The 12264-nt window shown below is 40.1% G+C and overlaps 1 protein-coding gene across 1 annotated transcript; it reads right to left on the bottom strand.

Annotated features, from left to right (window-relative positions):
- Nucleotides 1-5236: 5236 nt before the first annotated feature.
- Nucleotides 5237-9986, bottom strand: LOC110506658 (ferritin, heavy subunit). Its single transcript, XM_021586447.3, has 5 exons — nt 9797-9986; nt 7751-7853; nt 6498-6644; nt 5987-6112; nt 5237-5626 (listed from the first exon to the last, which is right to left on the bottom strand). Exons 2-5 carry the CDS (start codon nt 7847-7849, stop codon nt 5468-5470), a joined length of 531 nt encoding a protein of 176 aa, XP_021442122.1. The 5' UTR covers nt 7850-7853; nt 9797-9986; the 3' UTR covers nt 5237-5467.
- Nucleotides 9987-12264: the final 2278 nt, after the last annotated feature.

Below are 12264 nucleotides of genomic sequence, written 5' to 3'. Positions count from 1 at the left end.
GAAGTCTTGGGCAATAAGGAGGATACTCCTCAATTGTGTAACTCGGCCTACTGCTTTAAAAACTAAGACATCAAAATGGGATGTGTCAACATTAAGAAGACTAATGGGGGCAATGAAGTTTGTTTTTCTGCTTTTAATGTCGTAATTGTCATGATGGATGAGGTTCCAAACGTTTGCCTCTCACCTAATATGAGAGAATGATTCCTTATGGTATGATTCATTATAGACTACAATAGTAGGGTAAAATACAGGTACTTAATAGACATAGACATGAAAAGCACTTTACATGTCCACATCGTACAGATTGCACCTGTATCTTACGGGTTACAGAATCACTGCTCCCCCTCACACCTATGTTGCTGTTCATTGATTATTGATTTCCATTACCATTAGTATCTATCTTTTTATCCTACTACTGGTCACAATTACGCTTGTTTACAAATCAAATCAAATTGTATTTGTCGCATACACATATTTAGCAGATGCTATTGCGGGTGTAGCAAAATGCTTGTGTTCTTAGCTCCAGCAGTGCAGTAATATCTAACAATTTACAGCAATATACACAGATCTAAATGTAAAAGAATGGAATTAAGAAACATATCAATATTACGACAAGCAATGTCGGAGTCCGAAGTATAAATATATATATATATGTGATGGGATAGACATATATGTGAATGGTATAGACATTATGGACGGTATGTGGATCGAATATTTAGTATATCTGTAGAATACGTAGGATAGAATAGTATATATACAGCAATAGTTGAATGGGATGGCATTGACTAGAATACAGTACTATACTGTACATATGAAATGAGTAAATCAGCATGTAAACGTTATTAAAGTGACCAGTGATTCCATGTCTATGTACATAGGTTAGCAGCCTCTAAGGTGTAGGGTTGAGTAACCAGGTGGTAGCTAGTGACGAAGTTCAGGGTAGGGTACTGGGTGGAGGCCGGCAAAGGATGGCTATTTAACAAATCAAATCAAATCAAATTTATTTATATAGCCCTTCGTACATCAGCTGATATCTCAAAGTGCTGTACAGAAACCCAGCCTAAAACCCCAAACAGCAAGCAATGCAGGTGTAGAAGCACGGTGGCTAGGAAAAACTCCCTAGAAAGGCCAAAACCTAGGAAGAAACCTAGAGAGGAACCAGGCTATGTGGGGTGGCCAGTCCTCTTCTGGCTGTGCCGGGTGGAGATTATAACAGAACATGGCCAAGATGTTCAAATGTTCATAAATGACCAGCATGGTCCAATAATAATAAGGCAGAACAGTTGAAACTGGAGCAGCAGCACGGCCAGGTGGACTGGGGACAGCAAGGAGTCATCATGTCAGGTAGTCCTGGGGCATGGTCCTAGTGCTCAGGTCCTCCGAGAGAGAGAAAGAGAGAAAGAAAGAGATAATTCGAATTAACAGTCTGATGGCCTTGAGACAGAAGCTGTTTTTCAGACTCTCGGTCCCAGCTTTGATGCACCTGTACTGACCTCGCCTTCTGGATGATAACAAGGTGAACAGGCTGTGACTTGGGTGGTTGTTGTCTTTGATGATCTTTTTGGCCTTCTTTTGACATCGGGTGCTATAGGTGTTCTGGAGGGCAGGCCTTGTGCCCCCGGTGATGCGTTGGACAGACCGCACCACCCTCTGGAGAGCCCTGCAGTTGCGGGTGGTGCAGATGCCGAACCAGGCAGTGATACAGCCCGACAGGATGCTCTCAATGGTGCATCTGTAAAAGTTTGTGAGGATCTTAGGGGCCTAGCTGGATTTCTTTAGCCTCCTAAAATTGAAGAAGTGCTGTTGAGCAGGGGAACTTGAAGCTTTTCACCTTCTCCACTGCGGCCCCGTCGATGTGGAAGGGGCGTGCTCCCTCTGCTGTCGACATGTGCAGTACCTTCAGAAAGTATTCACATCCATTTACTTTTCCCACATTTTTTTGTGTTACATTGTGCCTGAATGTAAAATGTTTCAATTAAGATGTTATGTCACTGGCCTACACACAATACCCCATAATGTCAACATGGAATTTGGGTTTTTAGAAACTTCTACAAATTAATTCAAAATGAAAATCTGAATTGTCTTGAGTCACTAAGTATTCAATCCCTTTGTTATGGCAAGCCTAAATGTGTTCAGGAGTAAAAATGTGCTTAACAAGTCACATAATAAGTTCCATCGACTTATTCTGTGTGCAACAGTAGTGTTTAACATGATTTTTGAATGACTACTTAATCTCTGTACCATAAACATACAATTATCTGTAAGGTCTCTTAGTCAAGCAGTGAATTTCAAACACAGATTCAATAACAAAGACCAGGGAGCTTTTATGGGGCATACTGCAAGAAACAACACAATGTATATGGATAGTTTAAAGTACATAGCCCTCTTAGCATCTAGTGAGGCCTACCAGTTTCTGGATATTACCCCTGTCTGGCCTCTTGAGAATGGCTAACTAACAATGCCTCTTCTAGTCAGCAACAACACATCAGAAAAAAATATACAGATTTTAATGCTTTACTGTACTGTCCTATTTAGTTTTAGTCCTCAATTGGAAATCATTGTTTTTTGGTGGAAAACACTGTCTCAGGCGCTGCTCCAGAATCTCCCATAAGTGTTCAATTGGGTTGAGATCTGGTCACTTAAACAGCCATGGTATATGGCTCCAGCCAACCAGATCAGTGACCACTGTGGATGGGGGCAGTGTCATCCTACGGGGCATAGCCATGATAGCAAAAATAATGGCCTCCCCAGCATTTTTATACATGACCCTAAGCATGATGGGACATTAATTGCTTAATTAACTCAGGAACCACACCCGTGTGGAAGAACCTGCTTTCAATATACTTTGTATCCATCATTTATTCAAGTGTTTCCTTTATTTTGGCAGTTACATGTACTTAAAACACACTTAAAATAGTACCTTAATGTAAAGTGTTACCAAATATTACAATTTTGAAAGGTAACAAAGAAATGTAAACTAGTTTTAAACTTTTATGGCCATGATGAAGTCATGTTGGTAGCATAATGACATGTCAGTGTGGAGACAGCACAGCAAGGTTGTGTTTTTATATTTGTTTTTATTTCTGTTAGTTTTTACATAACTTTATTTAGTTTAAGTTGTATAAAAAAATATTTATATTTAATTTTTATATTATTTTGTTTCAGTTTTAGTGTTAAGAGCATTAAGCATTTGTGGGAGGCTAGAAGAAATATGGGTTGTAGGGTTTTTGTGTGTTTTTTGGGATGTCATAACTGGGGGGCAGTAATAAGGTGATGGGTCAGGTCATAGGTTAGCCCTTCTCATGACTCCAATTTTACATTGGAGTCATTACACATTTCAGTATACTTTTAGTTTTTCAAAAAGGTCTGTTAATTACTTTATTTCAAGTTTTAATGTCACATGGATAAGTACAGTTTGGGCACTGCATCTCAGTGCTTGAGGCAACACTGCAGTCCCTGGTTTGAATCCAGGCTACATCACATCCGGCTGTGTTTGGGAGTCCAATAGGGCGGTGCACCATAGGCCCAGCGTTATCTGGGTTTGGCTGGGGTAAATAAGAATTGTAAATAAGAATTTGAGCACTAACCCTAACAATGCTTTAATCAAGGGAGAACAAAAACCCACAAGATATGGTAATAAAAATATGATAAATTAAGCATGCTATGTACAGGGTCAGTTCCAGTACCATATTTACAATGTGCAGGGATACTGGATCGATTGAGGTAGATATGTATAAGGGTAAGGTGACTAGGCATCAGTATATATGATGAATAGAGTAGCAGCAGTGTTTCATGAGTGTGTGTAGTCAGTATAAATGTGCATGTCATGTGTATGAGTATTCATTTTTTTCATGATTAATATGTTTCAGTTTCAGTTGAACATTATAAACTTGCAGCACAGTAATGTTTTGTTGGCAGTGAAAGCCAGCTGAGATGCCAGTTCTCCTTTCCTGACTAACAGTTCTGACTGGAAATGAAACTTCGGAATTTCCTCAGCATCACATCCTGTTTTTGACTGTTATTATTGTCCTGTCCAAAACAAACCGTAGCCCCAAATAGACAGTTGACATGAAATAAAGACAATGTGTTTTTCCCTATCGGGGCATGGTTATTAAATGACAGACGTGTATTTGTTTGAAATCTATCATTAGATGGCTTCATTTCAAAGAGACAATCATATTCTGTTGCAAAATGCCATAAATCCACCTCACTCAGAGAAAACAGTACCACTGCAATGTTTCATAGTCAAATGTGACATATCCATATGGCTACATATTTAAGAACAGTACTAATGACACGTGATCATAGATATAGAACCCTAGATAGGATGATGTCATAGACCCCCCCTGTACACAAAGGGCGGGGTTGGGGCGTAACAGATTACATCTAATCCGTTACATGTAAAGGATTACAAAAAACTAACCCATTTCGTTAGCAAAAGTATTGTAATCAGATACTTTTGAGAAACTAGATTACTTTGAAGGTTACTTTTAAATTCAGAAAGGATTTGAGAAAAGAAATGGACACGTGTTCAATGACATTCAATTTAGCATTGAAAAAAGGCACAAGCATAGGTGGTTCCGCACGAGCGAGTCTGACCACAAGTCAGACTTAAATTGGTTTCCATCACATTTTAAACTTTCTTTTACATCAAATTTGAGTTAATATAGCGAAGGTGCCCACTCTGGTATTGACACATGCACTCAAGCCAACAGCTCGTAGATACAGTGCAGGTATAACCTACAACAGGGATGAGCAACTTAAATTGTGGGGGCCACAGCAAAAAAAAAAAAAAAAAATCTTAATTCTGACATGTACATAAGGTTGGATGGAAACCTGAGGACAGTAAATTCTTACTCAAAGGTATCCATAAGCACTTGAATGAAACTCAATACATTGGAAGATACAGTAACACAATGGAAGGCGTTCCGAATGTTGTGTACTGACAGTATATCCAATCCTTTCAGAGCCACCCGGGTGTTGAGGTTTTAGAGCATTGACTCACTGGGGACCAGGACACAATATTATTGCAATGGGATCAGCTGAATTTGCTTAAATATTTTCTTATAAATATCAGTGGCATTCTAATCAATATAGTCACTCAATTCAAGCTTCCACTAGCACTTAACTTCTTGAATGGGCCTTAATCCAGCCATTTTGTGTCAGAGCAGTTTTGATCAGTGTTTGTTTAACTGTCTGAATGCTGACCATTTAGACTAATCTTTAGACACAGATATCAGAATCCAGAGGTTTTTTATTTCACGACAACTGCCATCAAAACAAAAGCAGGCAATACAGTCAATTTGGAGAGGCAAAGAGCTACTGGCTTATAGGAACTGGAGGTTGAAGCTTAGTGCAAACTAAGGATTCAAGGATATACTTTATTGATGCCAGTCCCTGACAGAAAAATAGACTAGTCAGATCTATCAAGCAAGACAGAACTACAGCAAGAAAATGGAGGGTCTATCTATTCGCGCTCCTTCCCCAAAGTGTGTTTATCAAACAGGTACTCGGCCATGCCGTTCTGCGGGGCACCCATGCGGCGGAGGTTGGTCACCCAGTCACCCAACTCCTTTATAGACTTCACCTGCTCGTCCAGGTAGTGTGTCTCAATGAAGTCACACATCTGAGAAAAAGAAAAGGACAACGAGAGCACAAGGAAAAACAGTTAAGCAAAACTTAGTGGAGTGTTGCCTCAAACAGAACAGGGATGAATAATCTAGTGTTCTTCTAGACCCTAGAGGAATTTTTTTTTTTACAACCCAGAGTAGTAAAACCTTAATGTGCCCCACTGGACTTGGAACTGATGAAAGTGTACACAGAAAACACCTGAAGTAGGTCAGGATTTTCATATTTGGGCACTGTTTATGATATCCTGAATTATGTGAAATGTGGGTGGATTAGATTCAGATTTAAACATTTAACATCTTGCAGTTAAAATAACATGGTATTTTGCCTTGTATAGTTCTCGTCTCCAAATACTCACGTGTGGGTCGTTGTGTTCAGAGCAGACCTTGTGCAGGTCCAGCAGGGACTGGTTTACACTCTTCTCCAGCTGCAGGGCACTCTCAAGGGCCTCAACACCGCTACCCCACTCATCCTTCTCTGGTTTCTGGAACAAGCCATACATATGCTGTTAGAGCAGCAGTAGTGCTTCCACACCATCCCCGACCAGCTTATGTCAAACAAACTGGAGTACACATTATTAAGCAGCCAATCAGTCAAGTTTAAAATGTCTGTTTTCTTAACCCTTCATTGCATTACTCTGTAAGCAAAGTCTGTCTTTCTCTATGATCCAATATGGCTGCTGTTTAATGTTCTCATTGCAACCACACATTTTCCCCCTGACAGTTTTGATCACTGGCAGCAGTTTAAATGTCTGTTGGCCCTCCGTAGATGGGCACTACCATATCCCCACACTAAACTCCTGTTGAAAGCACGCATTTCCTAACAGGCAAAACATGGACGTACACACAAGCACTTGCGCACACAATCACCTTGACATCCTGCAGGAAAATTCTCCCTCCCCTCTGGTTCTGAACTTTCATCAGCTTCTCAGCATGCTCACGCTCTTCGTGGGACTGGTTCTTGAAAAACTTGGCAAAGTTGTGTAGGGCCTGGTCATCACGATCAAAGTAATACGCCTGAGACGGAGAGAAAAGTAAAGACCTTTAGTTCAAAGCTACCTGGCTGGTTCCAGTTATCATGAAAAGCTGATCAAGACCTTAACTTTGTCGAATCAAAAGACCATTATCAAAATATTCATCTCGACATTATTGGCTGGCTATCAGTGGAATCAACGTGTGTTTAGTGATCACTGTGCCATCAGTAAGCAGATAAAGTGAGCTCCACAAGTATTGGTACAGTGACATTGTTCTGGATCTGTACTCCAGCACTTGAAATGATACAATGACTGGGGTCCAAGTGCAGACTGTCCGCTTTAACTTAAGGGTATTTTCACCCATCAGGTAAACCATTTAGAAAGTACAGCACTTTTTAAACAATACTTTTGGTCCCCTAAAAATAGTTGGACTGAGACAAATTAACAAGTGTATTAAAATGTACGTATTTGGTCCCATATTCCTAGCGCACAATGACGACGTCAAGCTTGTCTACACAAATTGGTTGGATGCATTTGCTGTTTGTTTCAGATTATTTTGCATCCAATAGAAATGAAGGGTAAATAAAGCATAATTTATGGGTCACTAAAGAGAATGTTAAACACATCACCATGATTACAGATAGTGCTGAATGAATCATGAATAATAAGTGAGAAGGTTAAGGGCATAAACATGCTAGCCTCCCGTTATCAGTGATTACTGTACGAAAGCACTTTAAAATACTTTGATTAAAATATTAGTGAGCCTTACGGTTGTGGAAGGCTTATATTTAGCCTAGATATAAATTCACAAGCCTGAATTCTTGATTACTGCTGACTTCTGAAACAGTGAATTTTACAACAAAGCTTATTCAGAGCGTGTGATATAACTAAATAAAATAATCACTCACAAGGTCGAAAACAGATGATTTAGGCCATGCCGCCCAGCCTTAGTATTAAAATGAGTGCCAGAGGCCAGGGTGTTGAACGCACCCATCTGCACCATCATGGGGTGTAAACTTTTTACACCGCATGACTCCGTGGACCTGTAATCTATTCATCAGTCATTCAATTTGTCATACTAGTGTCCTTGACCACGCTTGCCAAACCCTTCTTCCCTACTACATCTCCATTCCAGTCTCTTGCTCTTACCATGGACAGGTAGACATAGGAAGCGTACAGCTCCAGGTTGATTTGCCGGTTGATGGCAGCCTCACAGTCCTGATGGAAGTTCTGTCTCACAGGAGGCATGTTTCTGAAATTGAAATACATTAACTGTCAAGAGGAAAGGCAGGCATGTTTCGGACACTTTGGTTCAATGAATTCCGGCACTTAAAACAGCATGGAGGGCACTGATGCCAAAGTGAAGATTGAATTATTGAAGAGTCACAGTCTAACTTTACAGAACGTTGGTGCCATCAGGTTATAGTCCATGCAATAGATAAATGGTTTGTTTGGTTATGAGAGGTGTCACTGTAGCCCTTTAGTTGGCTAAGAGCGTGAGTCTCGCAAGTATTTGGACTCTATGAAGTGTGCACCTCTCCACACACGAAGTGTCCGTGTGCAACTATCAAAACAACTAATGCATTTCAACATTGGCAGGTCGTTGTCATTGTAAATCCAGCTGCCACTAAATAGTGAAACAAATATGTTCCTCTATTTAGCTAGATACTTCCCCAGAGAGGAAGTAAGAGGGTCGACGCCGACCAAAATACATACACAGATTGTCTGCTTTAAGGGCGACTGCACTTCCTGATATAGCCTGGTTTTTGATTTGGTTCATTAAGAAATGCTACCGGCTATGACTGAACACAAACGAATTGGTTGTGGTTTGATAGGTGGGAAGAGTCCTAATTATGATTTGGGTTAGTCTTTCGATAAACCTCTGGGGCTACTTCGGAACATTATAAATGACAGTGTAAATGGGGAAAACATTTTCAATGTGCACACCTTTTAGTCCTCATGAAATGCTTTCAATATGTGTATACGTTTCAGTTAGTTTGAGGTTAAGCCATTGAAATGTAGAAACAGTCCCATATATAGTACACCAACTTACCGAAGGTCCCCAACCTAGCCCTGTAAGGATATCCGAAGTAAACCAACATTTAGAAAGGTTGCATGCAACTGCATTCCGAATTGATGATTACATGCATGCCAGGTGTGGCCAGGATTGATACAAAACGAAACTTAAATTATGTTGGGATGCAGTCACAACCACACGTTTCACAAAACTCAGTTTGACTCGACTGGCAAATTATCCCATTTACACTGTAGTCAATTTTGACAGTAAAATAAATGTTCGGCATTATATTGATGTCACATGGGATATTGATGTCACACAGCGGTCAAAGGCATTGCATCTCAGTGCCTCAGGTTTGGCCTTAACTGACTAACCCAATTAAATAGAATCTGTTTTTTTTTTTTTTTACTATTTTGATAAACGAAGTTTATTTGAGCGAATATAAAATGTTTAGGTTTATATTTGTTGATTGGCTAGATGCATCTCGCCTCTGAAGGCATGCATTTCCATTGTTAAATCAACCATCTTGCCAATATTATAGATTGACGCACTTGACCGACCAAGGCCATCAATGTTGCCAATTAATATTTAGCGAGTTCAGACAGACAATGTTTAGTTGATAGCATTTGGCGACTTTCCCCACTTAATTCTACCGCAAACGAGGAGCTCATTGAAACAGGCAGAGAATAACAAAGGGCGCGGTGTGCGTAGAAGATGTCGAAAACGCTACGTCTGGGATAGCAGCGAGTTAAATTGGTGCTGTGACGACGCAACGGCAAATCAAGGAGACGACCACTGAAAAATAGTTCCCAATACTGGACGCCAGAATTTAGCAAAACAAGGACATTAAGTAAAACACCGTGATATCGAAAAACACCGCCATAACAGACAACTTAGCTAACTACTAGTAGCTATTTAAACATTGTAAGATTACTCCGCGTTATTACGTTAACGTTCCAACGTATTTCACATCGTCGCAAGCTTGTTAACGTTTAACGTTAACTAGCTGGCTACAGTAGGTAGCGTAGCTTGAACCCTAACGTAGTTAGCTAGCCACCCTCACTAGTACGGCCTTGGGCGGCAGTGGCTAGCTAACTACGTTAAGTTCCTTCCAACTATTATGCTAACGTTAGTTTAGTAACTTGTTTATTCTTAGCTAGATATGTTATTTGTCTTACCTTGTTTTCTGGTCCGAAGTGGTGGTGTGAGTGATTCGAATTGTTCGTATTAACGATGTTATGGATAGCTTGATCTAATTTGGTTCTTAAAAGGGATGAATTTCATCAAAAAATGAATTGCTTCGAAAGAGTAGAAGGTTGCCGTTCAAGCACTGTTGAAGCAGGTAACCTTTACTCTCGTCTGCAAACTGATAATCGTGAGCGTTGCGCAGTGGTTAAATAGGGAATGACGTCGTCAAAAGCAGTAAGGGGAGGAGATTGGCGCAATGGACAGTCAAAGCACATCATTTTTTCATATAAAATATTACTCTATTCGGTCAAACTTTTGTAAACTATATGGTAAAGCAAGGCACTTGTTTGAAATCCTTTCTTATTCGGTGAGCCATAGCAAACGGATGAAAATGGTATCACATGAGTAGAGCTTAGAGCAGGGTTCCCCAACTGGCGGCCCGCTTCAAGTGATTTTTATTTGAGCAATCTGGGTGACAGGTAGCCTGGCGGTTAAGAGCGCTTGGCCAGTAACTGAAAGATTGCTGGTTCGAATCCCTGAGCCAACTAGGTGAAAATTATATGTTTGCCCTTGAGGAAGGCACTTAAGACTAATTGCTCTTGGTAAGACTGTCTGCTGAATACCTCAAATTTATTTTCAACCATAATAGAGAAATCATATGCAAGCAAGGTTTGAAATAATTATGTTTTAGCCAAATATTATATCTTCTTGGGCTTCTTGCAGTCAATTAGCAGTCTATGTTCCAGCACCACTCAAGAAGAAATCGGGCCGCGGCTGAATCTAGTTGATGATCCCTGGCCTAGAGTTTTTCCAGACCACCAGACAAAACCCCCAAAATACTAGGCTTAGGCTCCCAAGGATGGACCCAGAGTTTTTCCCAGGTCAGGTCACACTTTAAAAACAGCTGGCCTTACACAATTAACAGGATTAATTCAAATAAGGATCTAAACAATACACTAAACAGTCACGTAGACCACATTTTCTTAGCAGAGATGCTGACAATTCATGATATTACGTAACGGGTATTTTGAAGAGGGTATTTGAATTTCCCAGAAGTGACAACAGCAGAACATGTCATAGTCTGATCGACACAAAATATCTCAGAATTCCAAACACAATGGATGCCACACATTAAAATCACATTAAAATAGGTTATGAGAGTCTAACTGTGGCCACATGAATGAGATACCATCAGTGAAATTACTTATTTATGGTGTTGTCCTACTTAATTGATTGGCATTATCATGGTGGAAAAAAAGGGAAAATTCAGATAAGTATACAAAACCATGATAAATTATTCTATTACAGTTGTGTGGCTACAAGTTTCAGGCTAGATTTGATTTTAAATAATGGGAAGAACCATCACCATGTGACTAAATACTGACACTACATGACACTGAACAGCTGTAGCAGATAAACAGTACTATCATCACCACAGTTCTCTCTGTCTGTCTGGTATGCTACACACAGTTAATAACCACTGTGTGTACCAGACAGTCAGCCATCCAGAGCAGAGGACTGCTGGGTCATTGTCATACAGTGTATCATATAATCACACCAGAAAATGCTGCAACATAATGCCATAAACACTGGTTGAAAATCCAACCCATGAATAAGACTGTCTCGTTTCCTTTGCCACTAGGTCTCACGATCTCTCATTTGCACTTTTCAATTAATGTCCTTCATCATACACTTCCTCCCAATGCTAGGATATAGCATATAATGTGCTATACAGTGGAAGTCAAAAGTTTACATACACCTTAGCCAAATACATTTAAACTCAGTTTTTCACAATTCCTGGCGTTTAATCCAGGAAAAAATTCCTGTTTTAGGTCAGTTAGGATCACCACTTTATTTTAAGAATGTGAAATGTCAGAATAATAGTAGAGAAAATGATTAATTTCAGCTTTTATTTCTTTCATTACATTCCCAGTGGGTCAGAAGTTTACATACACTCAATTAGTATTTGGTAGCATTGCCTTTAAATTGTTTAACTTGGGTCAAACGTTTCAGTTAGCCTTCCACAAGCTTCCCACAATAAGTTGGGTGAATTTTGTCCCATTCCTCCTGACAGAGCTGGTGTAACTGAGTCAGGTTTGTAGGCCTCATTCCTCCTGACAGAGCTGGTGTAACTGAGTCAGGTTTGTAGGCCTCATTCCTCCTGACAGAGCTGGTGTAACTGAGTCAGGTTTGTAGGCCTCTTTGCTCGCACATGCTTTTTCAGTTCTGCCCACACATTTTCTATAGGATTGAAGTCAGGGCTTTGTGATGGCCACTCCAATACCTTGACTTTGTTGTCCTTAAGCCATTTTGCCACAACTTTGGAAGGATGCTTGGGGTCATTGTCCATTTGGAAGACTAATTTGCGACCAAGCTTTAACTTTCTGACTGATGTTTTGAGATGTTGCTTCAATGTATTCACATAATTTTCCTCCTCATGAAGCCATCTATTTTGTGA

Source organism: Oncorhynchus mykiss, chromosome 26 (assembly GCF_057628025.1).
Source record: "Oncorhynchus mykiss isolate SJ-2025 chromosome 26, ASM5762802v1, whole genome shotgun sequence".
Lineage (NCBI taxonomy): Eukaryota > Metazoa > Chordata > Actinopteri > Salmoniformes > Salmonidae > Oncorhynchus > Oncorhynchus mykiss.
The sequence above is the reverse complement of the archived record's forward strand: the minus strand, read 5'-3'. Positions and strand labels throughout refer to the sequence as shown.

What these genes read in the sequence shown, in the direction of transcription:
- LOC110506658 (XM_021586447.3), bottom strand. Translation starts at nt 7,849, where the DNA reads ATGCCTCCTGTGAGACAGAACTTCCATCAGGACTGTGAGGCTGCCATC. An exon ending in TTTTCCTGCAGGATGTCAAG is followed by an intron (nt 6,113 to 6,497) that starts GTGATTGTGTGC and finishes GGCTTGTTCCAG; the next exon opens with AAACCAGAGAAGGATGAGTG. An exon ending in CTGAACACAACGACCCACAC is followed by an intron (nt 5,627 to 5,986) that starts GTGAGTATTTGG and finishes TCTTTTTCTCAG; the next exon opens with ATGTGTGACTTCATTGAGAC.